At 42.4% G+C, this 16,808-nt stretch overlaps 1 protein-coding gene across 3 annotated transcripts; it reads left to right on the top strand.

The window, feature by feature from the left end:
• The first annotated feature begins 241 nt into the window (after positions 1-241).
• Positions 242-15,148, top strand: ZMAT3 (zinc finger matrin-type 3). Of its 3 annotated transcripts, none has more exons than XM_062603322.1 (6): positions 242-404; positions 4,790-5,115; positions 6,601-6,720; positions 8,493-8,659; positions 8,772-8,872; positions 9,861-15,148. In XM_062603322.1, the coding sequence occupies exons 2-6, from the start codon at positions 4,846-4,848 to the stop codon at positions 10,070-10,072; spliced, it is 870 nt and encodes a 289-aa protein (XP_062459306.1). In that variant the 5' UTR covers positions 242-404; positions 4,790-4,845; the 3' UTR covers positions 10,073-15,148. The 3 variants fall into 3 exon arrangements, with proteins under 3 accessions (XP_062459306.1, XP_062459305.1, XP_062459304.1); XM_062603321.1 differs by having other exon boundaries at positions 242-411; XM_062603320.1 differs by having other exon boundaries at positions 243-407.
• The last annotated feature ends 1,660 nt before the right edge of the window (positions 15,149-16,808 follow it).

The raw sequence follows: 16,808 nt of genomic DNA, 5'->3' as shown, positions 1-16,808 counted from the left end.
TATAGCCTGTAATGCCAAATACCGTGTTTCAACGGTCGTGCGGCTCTGTGAGCTCACTTCACAAGAAGTCAGACGGGAAGTACCTGGGACCGGAGGAGAAAACACGGGCCACAGCACGACAGGGTCCCACGCCACCGAAAGTCCCCTGTGCAAAGGCTGCGAAGCCCCCTTCCCGCAACACTGCCGATCCACGGCGGAACAAACCCTATCCGCAGCGCCGGTGGGTGCGCACGACGTTCCGCGCCCGCCTCAGGACCCTCCCCGCCGCGCTGCCGTCACTTCCTGCAGCTGGTCCCGGCAGCGCTGCCGGTCCCCGCTCTTTCTGCGGCCTCGGGGGCTGAGTGCAGCCGTACGGGGCTGCGGTGCCGCTGGGGGCTGGGGCAGTCGCCCTTAGCCCCCGCCCGGTGGTAGGTGCGGCAGGGTTCGCGGGGGGCCGGGGTGTGCGCGGCGGGCACATGGCGTGGCCTCGGCGCGGGGCGCCGTTGTTTTAGCGGGGCTGGTTTCGGCTTTGCCGGTCGGTACTTCATTGCGGGGGCTCGCGGTGTTCTGCCGTGCTCGGGAGTGCTTACGGCGCTTCGGTGATGCGGGTTTCTGCATCTGCCTCTGCTCTATGCTGGTTTTCATTTCTGCGTCTCCGAAATCGTGTGTTGGTGCTGTGAATAGTTGCTTAAGTTGCGGTTTTACAAGGTATTACAAGGTAGTACATACCCGGGCTTGCTTTCTTCCTCAGACCCCATCGCCCATTCTTAAAGGTGTGCAGCTTTACAAAAATGAGATGTCTGGGGAGACCTTCGGGCAGCCTTCCAGTGCCTGAAGCGTCTACAAGAAAGCCGGAGAGGGACTCTTACAAGGGTATGTAGGAATAGGACAAGGGGGAATGGCTTTAAGCTGAAGAGGGAAGATTTAGATTAGACATTAGAAAGAAGGTCTTTACTTTGAGGGTGGTGAGACACTGGCACCGGTTGCCCAGAGAAGCTGTGGCTGCCCCATCCCTGGCAGTGTTCAAGGCCAGGTTGGATGGGGCTTTGAACAACCTGGTCTAGTGGGAAGTGTCCCTGCCCATGGCAGGGAAGTTTGAATTAGATGATCTTCAAGGTCTCTTTCTTTTTTACACTGTGGTTTCTGATGCTGATGTAAGAGCTGCTAAATGCCCTCTTGTTTCTGGGTTACTAAATGTGTATCCTCATCAGCAGAGGGTTAGTGGGCTTATACCTTGATGAATTGTGTATGATGTGATTTTGTGTGCTGTTTTCCGTCACTACAGCATTATAAAATGACCTTGCCCTTCACGGTGAAGTTCTGTAGGCCTAGTCTATGGCCAAAGGGAAACTTGTTAGTTAGGTTAAGTGATGTCAATATCCTGAGATAAAAGGGGACTTGAGAAGTTTCTGGTCTTGAAAAAAAACACCACAAAACCTACAACTTGTTCATCGCTTGTATAGTTTTCTGTCACTGTTATTAGTTGCCTTAACTGCATTTAAAATTTAATTTTGCTGGGAACATATGGCATGTAGATGTCTCACTGTGGTTTCTGCTTATAGCCAAGGATGGTCATGTTGTGTATATGTGCCTTCCCCGTCAAATGGTGATTTGAGGCTATTCCAGTTCCTTTTCCAGAAATGTGCCGTTGATAGTTCGTGAGGTTGTTCCCTGTTGTCTGTGCCAGCAGCAGTGCCTGGCTACTACCAGGCTGTGGTACTTGGGGAATGGAGACTGGGTCTTCTCCTTCAATGCTGTGCTTGGGATGCCCCAACCTGAATGTAATGTGGAGAGCTTGTGCCCCTGTTTCCCTTGTATCCACCTGAGGACAACTGGCACAGAGTGGAAGTATATTCCCACCTGTACAGCTTGTAGGAGAAGGCATGCTGAGATCTGAGAGATGCTGTCCTGAGCAGAATGTCTCCTCAGCTCACCCTGGAGAGCTGCAGGTCCTTACCCTGCCTCAGGCTGTACTGTTATGAGTCCTTTGTGGCAGAGATTCTCTTGCTGTTTTGCAGTGTAAAGATTTTGCAGCTTCTCATGTAAAAGGAAAGGAAGAGTCAAAAATGTCCTGTTACCTTCTCCTGGACAAGGTATCTGTGACAACCAGCAGTGGAGGGTTAAAAGAGCATGTAAATAAGCTGAAGTAGATTTTTTTAGATTTTTTTTTTTTTTATTTCCCCTCTTAAATAATATCTGTAAGAAAGAAATCAACATAATTTGAACAATTTCAGTGGTGAAAGGTCACTGTTAGAAGTAAATCAGCTGCCTGTGCCAAGTCAAGAGGTTCTAATTTTAAAATTGGAACCATTAGAACCAAAATTACCCATATAGCATTAATTTTACCTTCAGATTACTGCTTACGCTAAGAATCAGTAAATGACTTTACAATTAAAGATTTTCTAACGATATTACATTATACCTTTTCCCCTGTGTGTGCAGATCCTCTAAGTACTGTGTCCTCTCTTGTATATGGCAGATCCCATCAGTGACAGTTGCATATGGAAGACTAAGTGCAACAAACACTCATGCAAAATTAAGCAGATGGATCCCAACTGCCATTTACTGCAGATCTCTTTATATTGCTCTATGAAGTATTTAGCTATAATTTACTCCCATTTTAAGGTAGGAGGCCCAATATGCTGGTGTAATAAAACTATGAAATTGGATGGCATGCTTACCTGCATGCATAGCTCATCTAAACTACCACAATAGGTCTGCATTATGATATATTTAACTGTCATGAGCATGAACATATTCCATCTGTAGCCCCACTGAAATGAATTAGACTATCTACAGAGTACTACTTGAGGAAACTAAAGACAGCAAAATCTTCCATAGTTCTGTTTAAACAGGAACCCATATGCTGAAAGTTGGAGAGAAGTCAGGTCACACTACAGAATTTAGAATGCTGGTGAATGGTTGGCACCACTCCATTCCTGTGTGCCCCCTTCCTCCTTTGTGGTGGATTCCATTTTATCTTGTTTCAGTTAGTTTTCATGGTAGAGGATTTGATTTTGTCTTTATGGTGACACCACATTAGGTATAGTTCTCCTGGAATTTCACACAGCTTTGGTAGTGACGGGCTGTTCAAAACCATAAAAACTCCTGGTGACTCTACTGCTGTCTTAAAAGCCTGTCCCCAGGGCAATGCATGCTGGCTTATTTTTTTTTGTTTTGGTTTCTTTTTTCCCTTTATTTTTTTTTCTTACCTTTAGTTTATAGTAATAACTGCCTCCAATCTTGTAATATTTGGAAGTCCATTTTTAGAGGTGAACATTTCAGAAATGCTTTTGTCACTCGAACACGTTGGTCCCACTGATTTTATTAATTTTTTTAAATTTTTTATTTTTGCTAATACAAAAGATTCTGTCCAGATTTTCAAAGGTAATAGGATATCTAAAAATGCAGGCATCAGCTAGGATTTACCATAGTTTGAATATAGTAAGGTATTTATCTCCTGCTAATTTTAGTACATTGAAAACTCCAGAAGTTATCCCAGATAAATGCTGTACTCTTCTCCAGGTTCCTAAATGTGTTTGAAGTTGAACTCTATTTTCAAAAGTGACTCGGGAGCAGAGTTCCTCTTGGCATTTTATTTACCTTCCCCTAATTTTCCAGAAGTGTTATTTTAAAATGTAGATGTGACTCACCGTTTGCTTAAACAAATGAACAAAGCCCATAGCGTAAACATAGTTGCTACCAATGCAGCCCTAGCTGGAAGTGATCTGCAAAGGCCAAGATAATGCTTCTCTTGATCCCAGTGTAGCTGTGAATAGGATTTGTTATGATAAGAAGCTAATAAGACATTAACAAAAGTAGCTGTGCCTTGATTCATAATATCACTACTCTGCATTATTCTAGGAATGTTCATCGGGGCTTTAAATGTGATTTATAGACTTTTAATTAAATAAGCCTCTCTGAACTCCTTATTGGAAGTGCAGGGTTAGTTCTAAGAACTTGTATTAACTGAGAAATAATTGAATAAAGGTTAACATAGGATAAGCTGTCCATTTTGCAGAAGATGTGGCTCTAAATGTTGCATTGGTTGTAGTTAACAAAGGAAACATGAGAAATAGCTCAAGGTCATTCTACAAGACCATGTCAAAGAGCCCTTGAGTCTTGACTGTGAACAGTAAGGTGTGCTCAAGTTGATTCTCACTTGTCCACTTTTGTTGATTTACTTGAGAAAAGTAAACTGTATAATATCTTTCCTCAGGAAGGAGTAATTGAGGGATGATGTGTATGTGGGTATGCATTTTATATATACCTATATATAATTTATTTTGAAATATTTGGGTTCATTTTAAGTCATTGTTGGCTTATACTTGTAGATCTTTGTACATCAGTACATCATTGGCAAGTTCTTGTAATACTTGTTTAAGTTTTGGAGTCTGAGCTTGACCTTGAGCTGCCAAAAGAGGATGTGGCTAACAGCTGTATGCCTCTTATTCCCATTAACACAGCTTTATGTGCTGTGCAGGTTGTATGTCACATCTTATAGTCACGGAGCAGTGAGATGTGCATGCTGTTGGTTGAGCAGTATGGGTGATTAGTACTCCAGGAGGGTGCCATGGGGTACTAACAACTACGTTTTGGATTCATTCCCCTTACATGTGTATCTTTTAATCTGTCCTTGCTTGTCTGGGATGCTGCTGTTCCTGTGGGATAAAGTGTTATAAACTGACTTCATCCTTTTTGGCATTGTGAAAAGTCATAAGGTAGAGGCAATGAAGTTTCAGAATTTGTCCCCGGGATGGTCAATCTTGTTAGCGCTGCTTATTTCAGCATTTGTGTGTCTCTGGTCTAGATCTGAAGACGACTCCTCATCCTTCAGAAGTTGCATGCCCACAGTCTTCCTGGCCAATGATTCTTCTACAGCAAGCAGGACTTCTTCCTCATTCTGAGAAGCCTTCATCTCTTCCTATGTCAGTGGCTACAAGGCCAAAAGCCACCTCACCATTGTCCCCACCAAAATCTCTTGGACTGGGGCCTTCCTTTCATCACACGCAAGAAGAAGAGCTTGCAAAGGTGGTGGAGCAGGACCCTGTACTGGAGGAACTATGTAAGCCTCTGTGCTGTAAGCTTTGCAATGTCACTCTGAATTCAGCACAACAAGCCCAGGCTCATTACCAGGTAAGGAGAAGGCACAGCTTTCAGGGCTGCTGCATTTGCAGCTTGCGTAGATGTACCTGTGCTGCCATGTTCACTGCCAGTAGCATTGCTGTGGTAGCACAGAGCTTAACATGGGCTAATGCACAAGGGTGAACCCCCCTCAAAGGAGTTTTGAGTGTAAGGTGGCTGCACAGCAGCAGCAGCATTTGAATTAGCTCACCTGGAGCTACCTCTGCACCATTTAATGGACTATGGCTGCTCTGTAGGCATGTCTTCACCCTGTTTGAATTTGCTGATCATCCGGATGTGCTGCAGTGATTTTATTTAAGGTGTCATCACTGGAGCGTTTTGCAAAAACTTTGTCCACAGAGAAGTAGTACCAAGATGGCATGGGTGAAAAAGCAGACACTGATGTTTCATTTGTTTTTCACCTCTTCCAAATAAACTTGAACTTCTGATTCCACAGACATGATTTTGTAGGGCCTGAACAGATGTTTTCTGCTGGATCCAGCTGTTCACTAGGAAGGGGGGCTGCTGCAGGTGTTTATTACTGTCTCCTTGCTGAGATTATGCACACCACTGATGTGTTGGTGCCATTTATGCAAACACTCCCATCAGCTGGGTCAGCTGAGATCAAATAAATTTTGTTCAAGCTGATCTGGTTAATTTGTCTAAAATAGGTTGGGGACTATTTGCCTATACTTCTTTGCTGAGAGACTGAATATGTCATTGTCTTACATTACCCCTTTTTACCAGTACCCTCTTTGCCTAGTGCTATATTTGTGTGAGATATGGTGACCTTCTCTACCAGTGAATCCAAAAGAGTGGTTGTCCGTATCCTTAGGGCACCAGACCTGGATCTCAGATTTGCTGTTGGCCCTGAAAAAGTGGTATCCTGCTAGTGAAGGGGTAGGATGAGTTAGTGTTACACTAATTTCTGGAGTATGTCTGCCATGAGGGGGGACAGAAGTGCATTTATCCTACATAACTTGCATTTACACATATGCCTTACTATATATCCACAATGCATGTACATAGTCTCATGGAGCTCTGCCAGGACACCAAAAAGAGCTATAGTGTATGTTTTCCAAGAAAAAATAAAATATGAAATAGGGGGTTTTACATTCAATCTCATGTTTTAACTCATACTTGCACTGTCATGAAGAATTGTATGTGTTCAGGCTAAAACTATGCAAAGCAATGTTTCATGTTTAAAATGTGAAATACTGGGTTTATGTGAAATGCAAACAGATTATGAACTAATTGTAACCTTACTGATTTGGGAAAATTAGTTGAAAACGAGGCCAAATCATGCTGGCTGATTCGCATCTGGGAGAACGGGGAGATTCCAGCATCTCTCAAGTTCAGAGTTATTTTCTGAGTGATAGCTCCTTTACCTGAGTTGCCATTTTCATGGCCATTTTCTTATTTTGGTCTTTGGATCCTTTTTCTTTCAGTGTAAGATGCTATTATTAGAACAGTGATTAATCTGGGTTCTTGTTCCAGGGTAAAAACCACAGTAAAAAACTCCGAAATTACTATGCTGCCAATAGCTGTCCAGCATCTGCCAGAATGAGTAATTTGGTTGAGCCTGCCCCACCTCAGATTGTCTCCCTTCCAACTCAGGTAAGGCAGGGGAGGGTGACTGAGATCGTGCTGCTTACTTGTCACTTAACCCCCAGTAAGGATAACTAGATCTCATGTTCTGAGGATTACCACAGGAGCTGGGATGTGTTGATGGCACAGGAGGATGGAAACATCCTGTTGTGAGCTGTTTGCTTTCCTTTGAAGATGCAGGTATTGATCTGCTGTCGCAGCAGAATATTGGACTTGAAATATTCTATTTCTGCATGGCAAATACATTGATTCCTAGTAAATCTGATGTGCTGCTGAGTATGGTTAAGGGCAGGTATAAAACAGCATTGCTGGAGCTGGGTTTGGACAGGAGGGTGTGGCATCTGCTCTGCACAATCATCCGTTCATTGCATGAGGGAAGCCTGCAAGGAAAAAGTGCTTAGGTGCTCCTACACCCATTGCCCAGGGCTGTTGGCTAATTCCTCTTACATTGTTCCTTTTGAGGTGATCGTTCCTGTGTGTAGGGTAAACAGGTTGTTCTCTCAGTGATCCAGATTAATTCTGTCTTGGGCACATTAGAGGCAAAAGAGATGATTTTTGCTTTCCTCTTCTAGAAGCTCAGCTGCAGAGATCAAAGCTGTGTCTGTTGTTTTCCAAAGCATAAGCCATTTTTGTCTGTAGAAAAGTAAAGAGCATCTGTAAGTGGCAGATGAACATGTTGCTGGAGCTGCCAGAGGGAGAATTGGTTCCATGTAAATGGACATGTCTAGTGTGAGGTGCCCTTACCCATGGCAGCGGGTTGGAACTAGATGATCCTAAGGTTCTTTCTAACCCTAACCATTCAGAACTCACAGAACTTAATTGGGATGACATGAGGTCCAGTCCTAGATAGTGGGATGTGGGTTCTGTACCTACCAGGGTATCTGATGTGGGTTTTGGTGGAGGAAATGGTCCATGGCAATAAAAGGACTGCTCTGGGACTACATGAGCGTTCATGTAAGGTGGAAGTCAGAATTGTGTGTTTGTATCTATAAGCTTGCACAGTATCAAAGCAGATGTGAAAAAAACTCAACTTGGCAAATGCTGCAGTGACATGGCTGTATGAATCACTGCAGCTGCACTGTTCACAAAGCACATTTTTCTGGATGATACACATTGAGGAAACATGGTTGCTGCCCCAATCAGTGTGTGATCTGACTAGACACGCAAGGTATTCTTCATATGGCAGGAGCTACCCATGTGAGGCTGGGTTCTTCCTCTGAAGTCTTGATCCAGGTGCCCTCCTATCTGAAGGGTAAGGATCAGAGGTTTGCCATGTCTACTATTGTTTTGTTGTTTCTTTTTTATCTTTTCATGTGGTCAGGGAGCTGTGTAGGGACAGAATACTGCACAGAGATTAGGTACACTGTAAATAGGAGAGAGGAGCACCTTTATGTTTTGGTGGGTCTTCCTTAGTGTGAATGTTATTGTTCATCAGTTCTCGGCAATCAGGAGTAGAGGAAATAAATCATTGCTGTGGAGTAAACAAGCCTCTGTAGCTATGGCAAAGGTACAGGGTGTTTGTTCACAGTGCTTTCCTCTCCATATGAGGCTAGGGATTTTCCTAGATCTCAATTTTGCAGATTCTTCTGGAGGCTGAGGCAGGGAAAAAAAGTTTGTGTAAGAACACTTTGGGGAGTTACTTGAGAGTGCCCTAATCCATATGCTCTAATTCCAGCTCTCTTGCTGCCTGGTGGTGATACTGATCTCAGTCCCTGTGATTCAGATATTTCAACAATTTAACCTTCTTGCGTTTCATATGCTCTCTTTCCTTTTGCTGCTAGATGGGATCCAGTAAACCAGGTGGTCGAGTGATCTTGGCCACAGAGAATGATTACTGCAAGCTTTGTGATGCCTCATTTAGTTCTCCAGCTGTGGCACAGGCTCACTACCAAGGGAAAAATCATGCTAAGCGGCTGCGTCTTGCAGAAGCACAGAGTAACTCATTCTCGTAGGTATTGTTCAACTTCACGCTCAGGCTGTGAAAGCATGTGGCAGTGTCTCTGGCTTTTTTTTTTTCCTCAGAAAACTGAATTACAGCTGTTCATTTGTTTAATCTTCAGGGATGCATCAGAACTAGGCAAACGAAGGGCAAGGAAAGAAGGGAATGAATATAAAATGATGCAGAACAGAAGAAATATGTATACGGTTCAAAACAACACAGGTAACTGAGTTGCATCTGTTCTATAGTTGGAATAATAATGAATAATAAGCAGACTTGCTTTTCTTCTTACTGAGGTCTGTTTTAGCAAAGACAGGTTGTGAAAGGAGCTGGTTGTAGCTTTGCTTATCCTTCATGCCTGCCTGTGTTTTCCCAGCTGCCGGAGTTGCTTTGTTTTGTCAGCCTGCTTGTTGGTTCATTTTCTTAGTCTGTATGTATGTAATTTACCATCTGCCTATCTCTAAGGCCACTCTAAGTGGTAACAACTTTCCTGCTTTATTTTCTTGGCAAGTGACCAGGTGCTTTAACTCCTGCTGTAGCACATCAACCTGTACTTGCAGTCTCATGACCAGAATGTGAAAGCATGTTAGCCTCCCTCCAGGACCATCTGTTCCTAGAGTGGAGTCCTTCTTCAGGTATTAGAGACTAACTTTGCCTCTTTACTATGATTTAAACCGTGTTTTATAGTGTCCATCCCAGCATCTTTTTTATTTTGCGTTAGGAGCACATATTAGTTTAAATCCTGATTCCTTGTGAAGCCTGGTTTAATTGCGTCATTCTAATCACTGTCATGTGGAAAAGATAAATCTTCTAAAGTTCTATTAAATATTATTTTGTGATAATTTTAAAGTGAGGCAATTTAATCAAAAGATTGTTCTAATTCTGGAATGGGAAGGTTAAGAAATAAAGAAACGATTCATCACTTAAATTATTTCTAATTTTCAAATTCCTGTTGATTCTTAATAAGACTGGGGCACTAAGCCCACTCTACTGCTTTAGAAAATACCAGCAAGTACTGCTCCCTGGTGTCCTATATCCCTGTAAATCTGGATCTCGGTGGAAAAGCCACAGGAAAATAAAGTTCAGGCTCAGCTGAGGAAGCTAATCTTTGACTGCTTTTTAATAGTTTGTTGGGTTTAGAAGTTGTCACTGAGCTGCCTCAAGCTTTTCTTTCTTGTAGATAAAACAGACTTTTCTGTTGACTCCTCAGGTCCCTACTTCAATCCCCGCTCACGCCAGAGGATTCCTCGGGATCTGGCCATGTGTGTCACCCCCAGTGGCCAGTTCTACTGCTCCATGTGCAACGCCGGGGCCAGTGAAGAGATGGAGTTCAGACAGCACTTAGAAAGCAAACAGCATAAAAGCAAGGTGTCTGAACAGCGGTATAGGAATGAGATGGAGAACTTAGGCTATGTACAATGATGCGCCACCCTTGGTAGTAATTTGCAAATAGAGCAGCTTGTCTCTTGCCTGCTGTTTGCCACATGCCCTGCTTTGTGCTCCCTTTGATAGGAGTATGCTCTCGAGCTGTACATGTAACACCTGCAAACTTAATGGTATGGTTAGATTTTTTTTCTATCATAGTTGGCAGGATGACGCTGTGCAGGACATGAGTGTTTTTGATGTTTGTTTGCTAATTATCTAAGGCTCTTTGTTGTATTGAGTGGCAGGGAGGACTTTGTCTGCTCCTCAGCGTTCTGCATGAATATGCAAAGCCCAGAAGTGCTGGGAACCTCTGTGGTTCTACCACACAGGTGGACCATGTGCAAAGCCTACTCCCCCTGTTTGCATACCAGAGAGCAGCGCTCCAGAATGCCTCCCTAAAGCAGACTGAATCTCTGGGCAGCTTATAAAAGTGAGGCAGGAATGGGGCCTGTGAGTGAATGAATTAGGTGGTGTACTTGCCCACAAATTGCTGCTTGTGGCTCCCATTAGCAGCCCAGAGTATATTCTTTCCACATTGCTGTAGAAAAGCTGTGTAAGACATTGGAGAGTCTTGTGTCTTACCGCTTCCTCTGTGATGCAGATTTCATTTGAACATCTGATATTGGATATCAGCTGATACAGCCCGGTTCAGAAATACTCTATTCTACCAGTTAACAGTGAAAAAAGATTCTCAATGTTGTTGACTGGTCACCTTAATACATCATGGCTGTACCTCATCTCCCTGAAGAGAGTATGTGGGGATCTCAGTGGCTCAATGAAGTGAATTGGAAAGCAAACCTGCTCAGGTTATACGTGCTCTGCTCTGATTCTGCCTTAGACTGAGTAGGGTTGAGAATCGGTTGAAAGGAGCTGTCAGCTGTAATTTTTTTTGCAAGTGTTGGTCTCTGGCCCACAGCTCTATTGCTCTGGGGAGCAGGGCTGCATGGACCCTGGGGAGCAGGTACTGGTGTGTCTCACTTTCATGTCATTCCCTGGACAAAGCCCAATAGGAGCTGAAATACTCCTTTGCACTAGAGCTACCGATATTGGATGATTTTTTTTCCCCTCTATCTTTTCCCATCTCAGGATGGGTTTTAATTCCATTCCTTGATGTAAACTTCGCTGTTTGAGGGACCATCAAAAATCCAAAGTTAGGTAGAATGTAAATGTCAGGGGTGATGATTGTTTGAGTAAGAGCTTTTTGGCCATACGGAAGTATTCATGAAATTTGTTAAGCGCCTTTTTTAAGGACAGACAAGCCCAAAGGTGTGTCTGCTTTGATTTTTCTTAGCGAAAGTAGAAAGGGGATAAGGAACAGAAGTAGGGCTGGCATTTATTTTTCTGCTTATTTGGGTAGATGTGAGGAGCTGTGCTTGGAATCCAGTTCACAATGTTTCTAAAACATTGGCTTCAGTGGCAAGTGCAAAATGTAGGTAACCCCTGTTGGACCTGATTCACCACTGTGCTGCTATAGCTGTATGCTGGTAAAGCTTCATTGACTTCAGTGGCAGGTGCACAGCAGGGGTAAATGAAGCATCATGGCTTGTCTCTCATTCCTCTTTAGGCATTACATTGAATTAAATGCAGCTCCATTGGTTTCAGTAGTATTTTACCAGGGATAAATTCTACCTACTTTGTAATGGTGAAGGTAGCTCCCCAGCACCACCTTTTTTTTTTTCCTTTTTGCCATTCTGATCCTGCCTCTTGCATTGAAGGAGGATTTTCTGCTTGCCTTAAAAAAAAATGAAAAATGAATAAACTAACCAAAAATCCAGATATTTTTTTTCATCTTCCTAGTTCACCTCAGAAAGGTTTCTTGCACTTGGCTGCTCCTCAGAGATTGAGTATTGTTATCTTTAGCTACCTGAGAGCATCAGGTACAACCTTAATGCAGTCTTCCTAAATGCAGTCAAAGTGAGCTCTTGCGTAGTGGACAAAAGCACCCCTCTGCATGATTCCATGGTGATCATTGCCCTACAGATACAGGCATAGCAATGGGCATCTTCTTGACTGGGATTCCCTCCCTCCTTTGTGCAAAGCCCAAGGGTTTGTGCACTGAAACATGTTAGAAGGTAGGAGGACATGTGTCCAAGTTGCAAAGCACTAATTGAGCACTTTTGACAGCCTGTAAGTCTGTTTCTTCTGTGCTTTCCTGCTCCTGGCTCATCCTCTGTGCAGCCTTGAAGAATATTCCCCTTGCAAAAATCTTTCATCAGCTTTTTCCCCTCATCTTCTGCAGTCAAACAAGGGCTCTGGTTTTCTCTTTGTATTCTGCCTTTTGTTTTGCCAGTCTGACACCACTGTACAGGGACAGAGGGAATTGGATGAGCCTTACCATACTGCTTCACCAGAGCAATCCCTGCATTACGGTTAAACATCCCCCTTGCTGCAAATTACAGTGTGGCATTTCCCACAGGCTGCAATTAGTAGCAGAACAACAATATTGTGTAATACGAACTGGAGGAGCTGTAGGTACTAATGTTGTCAAGTTTTTTGCTAGGGCTAGGAAGGCATTTTTGCTTGCTTTCATGTGTCCCAAAAATCAGCTGTTCACCACTGTGCTTTGGTTGCTGCCCCTGCTCCCAGCCCAGTGATCTGCTCCTCATTTGGCATTTCCAGTGACTGACAGAGGTGTCAAAACTCAGATCGCTCTGCATGCTGTTACCTCCTAGTAACAACTGGTGCAAACCTGCCACAACATGCCAGTGCTAGTGCATTTGGGATGGTGTGTGAATGAGTTGTGAAGCCCTGCAGGCTCCTCTCTGCATGGGGCCACATCTGATTTTGAGGAATGGCTTGAGTCTACCCTGAACAGAGAGGTCTGTATCTGCTTTTGTTCAAGGGAATGCAACAAGGAAAATTTCAAAGTGGTGGGTCTTGTAACAGGCATAAAGCAGATAGCATGACTCAAGTGACAAGTGTAGGACAGGTTTCCTACATGGGAGGAAAGATATTTCTTGCTGGGGTAAGCAGCTGAGACTCGCTTTGCCCCAGAGCTCTTTTGCAGCCTTTCCCTACAAGTGACCAAAGCTTTCCTTTCCCTCTTCAGCATTGCTTAACAGTTTGTGGTCTTCCTACTCTCTAGCATAGAAAATTGTTGACTGCAAAGAGAAAACACCCCACTTCACTAATATCTTTAGGGTTCAGGACAATCCAAACTCCTACTGTCAGATGGAGAAACTGGGGGGATCCTGCCTTCTTTTTTTTTTTGTTTTTCTTGTGAAATGCAAAGCTGTTCTATAAATCAGTGTTCAAAATACATATTGAAAACATGTCCTGACCAAACCCGATTTGACATAGATGGGCTGGGGACAATACCGTACAGCTGTAGTACCATTTTCCCCAATTAATCTTTTTTCATGTTAAACAAAGTACTGAACCCAAGAAACAGGACTTTTGTGAAGCTGTCACATTGGCCAGTAGGTTAGTAACCGTTGCTGCTAGAAACAAAATATAAATCATTGTGTTCATATTTATTTTACTGTGCTGACCACTAATAGATTTGTTAATATTGAAGGCATTATTCTGTAGGTTGTTTTTGTTTAAATGGAAAACTCAATGTCGCACTTTGCTTTTGGATCAGAACTGGTATTTATTATATTTGTGAAAATGTTTTCCCTCCCACATGCGTATTGTTTTCTTTCCCTTAATGCAAAAAAAATCCACAAACAACAAAACCCACCCCAAAACAAATGAATTAAAACCCCAAATCCAGTCAGTGGATCGTCTTTGTTTCTTTTCATACCAAACAAAGTGGGAATTTCCTTGCAACTCTCTCTTAAATGTCCATTTCTTTTTTTTGTTTGTTCCCCTCCCGTTCCTTTGATATGGGATGACATTTTTAGACACATATGAAATTCATACTAGATTTAAGCATTTGTTTTAAGGTGAGGAAGTAACCTATGTGGAATCCATGTATTTGTGAGGAGTTTGAAAGTGATACTATTTTGTTTGTATTAAGTATTAGCTGTTATTTTGCATTCTGCACTAATAGTAGATGTGCTATAATCTTGCCCAACACTGGTCAATTTTTGACTTTCTGCTTTCTTCATGTACATCAAAATGAACCCTGAAAACTTCTGTGGAGTTGCTTAGGATGGTCATCAGTGTAACTAAGTGCAGATTTTTTTCTGTAAAGCTTCTTGTCTTTTCCTTTTCTAGATGCTCATTATAGGGCATTAGAAGGGAAACCTATTGCTGTAAGCACGGGTTCATATTTTACCTTACTAATGCATGATGTCCTTTTGCTACGTTATTTAAGTAATATGCACTGTAACCAGTGGGAATCTTGCCCAGGTCAGGAGTAAATAAAATACCGGAGGTAAATGTATTATGTTGGCTAGTGCCAGGCAAGGTACGTGGCTAAAATTTGTCTTTTACTTCTGTGTTTGGGTTACAACACTCTTAAGGTTTTGCTTTTTGAGGAATATGTATTTGATTAGGTAAGGATTTGATCTTGCTCTGTCTGAAATAATTTCAAGTGCATTAACTTCAGTTGAGTAGGAGCAAGCCTTGAAACCCTTCAGGAATTTCATATTGATGTTGTTTTCTCATATATGTGTTTTTTGGTTTGTGGTATGTTTTTTAAATTTTACAACCATATATACAAGATTGCGCTGGATGAGATGGCTTAGCTCCTGTTGTTTTGAGCTGATCTGGCTTCTTTGCCTCATGCATAAAGCTGGAAGTGAAAATAAAATCCACTTTGAAATAAATGTGGTCAAACAATAGTTCTGGGAATCTGTCCTTTAAAAAATGTATCACAACTAAAATTGTGTGTTTTATGTGAAGTATCTGCAGGTAAAGGCAGGACTGTGGATTTTAAGAAACAAAATCAGTTGTTCAGTTTGTGTGTTGCAGGGGAAAAATGACTCAACTTAATTTCCTTCTGCATCTGTCCAGTGACATTTGCAAGTGCTTTGAATATGTTTCATCTAGAGCCTTCTTGTCAGGTTGGTTTTGTACATTTGTCCTTATTTTCTTTATATTGTATGATCCCCATGAGGGAGGTTGCTTTTTGTTTTTGTTTTTCTTCTTCAGTATATAATAAATCATCTTGCTGTTATCATTGTACAGCCTTAGTGTTTGGTGTTGATACTGCTTTTAGTATGGCTGGACTAGGCATGACTGAACTTATTTTATCCTAGCATTGAGTGCGACTGCACGAATAATATGTTTTAATACACTGATAAAGGAGTGTTGTCTAGTGTAGAATTTGTTACTCTGGAGAGGAGTCAGTGTATTTTCAGCTATTACTGGAAGACAGCTGAGTTCTCCCTCTGAGCTGTCTTGGCTTCAGGAGGGGTTGGGACTGCTTGGCATCTGATGGGATGGGAACCAAAAGGTACAGGAAGGGCTCTGTTTCTGCTACTCTTTCCTCTTGAGTAGACATTACAAGCTCTGTGACAGCCCCAGGCTGAACCATGGACTGACTTTCAACTCTAGCTGTAAAAAGGTGGCGACAAGCTGAGCCAGATACTGGTATTGATACATTTTTTGCTAGTGTGCTTTTCCACTCTTTCATTACTTGAGCGTATGCTTATGCAACATAAATGACTTTCCAAACAGAAAGGACATTCTGAACTGGACCCTTAAAACAGCAAAATCTGGGGTATGCTGTGTTCAACTTGGGTAAGAAAAAGCATTGCTCTTCCCTGGTGCTCCAGCCATGCTGTTAGTGCAGTGAGCTGCTGACCTCAAGGGCAGTATCCTGGTGGCACAGGTAAGATGTTCAGGGTGTGCTGTTGAGGCACAGCTTTGAGTGTATAAGCAACTGTGAACAGGGATTTGTCCCTGTGCTTGCCTGTCCTCTCTTATTCAGTGCATCAAACCATTACAGAGAATAATGACACTGTGATGGAGTTATTCTGATTTACCTTTTTGATGGGCTGAGAGCTGCCTTAGTGCTGCTTTTGTGCTAACAATAAAATGCAGGAGGCTTTATGTGTTCTCACATATAGTAGAGTTGTCAAAGCCTGTAAGTGCAGCCCTTTGTTGTCTTATGCCCATACAGATAGAGTTACTTTCAGTCATCCTAGGAACCAGAGAGGAGCAAACCTATACAGAGCACTGTGTCCCTGTTACTGGATGTTAAAACACTGCCTTTTTTAATATTTACATGTGGTAATTGTATTCTATATTAATTCTATAGCAGTTTGGTACAGCCAAACCATAGTGTCATGCAGAGATACCTGGGCAACCTAATCCAGAGTCACAGGCATTTATTAAATTCGGCAGCAAATAAAATTGTATAAAAAATAGATGAAAATATAAGACTAATTGTGTTATTTGAAACCATGGACAGTCCGCCTGCTTCTTCTCTTACCCTGATGTCTAAGGATCTCACTTAATTTTCTTTCAACATTTTACAACTGAGAAAGTAAAGTTTGAGGAGGAAGTATGTGATTTGCCCAGGAAGTCTATGGCTCAAAAGGAAGATTGAACCCAAGGCCTCTCAATACCAGGCTGCTGACCCTGCCATATCTCCATTTAGCCTCCCTGTTTACAGGCTGATGAAAATGGCTGAATTTTATAAACCATTTGATTAATAATGTTGGATTTTCATTGTTTATATGATGACTTTAAAATGCATTAGGAAATGGACTTTAGCACATGATTTAAAAAGAGTGAAATTTGGCAGAGAGATCTCTCAATGTTGCTTCTGCTGTTAAATCTTTGTGGAGAGGTGGAAAAAAACAACAGCTTTTAGGAGGAGGATTGTAGTGGGTGCACG

Source organism: Pezoporus occidentalis, unplaced genomic scaffold (genome assembly GCF_034315485.1).
Source record: "Pezoporus occidentalis ecotype Australia unplaced genomic scaffold, CSIRO_AGI_Poc_V1 ctg8, whole genome shotgun sequence".
Taxonomy (NCBI): domain Eukaryota; kingdom Metazoa; phylum Chordata; class Aves; order Psittaciformes; family Psittacidae; genus Pezoporus; species Pezoporus occidentalis.
This window is presented reverse-complemented; position numbering and strand designations above follow the sequence as displayed.

Coding starts and splice junctions, on each gene's coding strand:
- ZMAT3 (XM_062603322.1), top strand. CDS start 4,846: ATGATTCTTCTACAGCAAGCAGGACTTCTTCCTCATTCTGAGAAGCCT. Junction 5,116..6,600: donor AAGCCCAGGCTCATTACCAG/GTAAGGAGAAGG, acceptor TTCTTGTTCCAG/GGTAAAAACCACAGTAAAAA. Junction 8,873..9,860: donor TACGGTTCAAAACAACACAG/GTAACTGAGTTG, acceptor TTGACTCCTCAG/GTCCCTACTTCAATCCCCGC.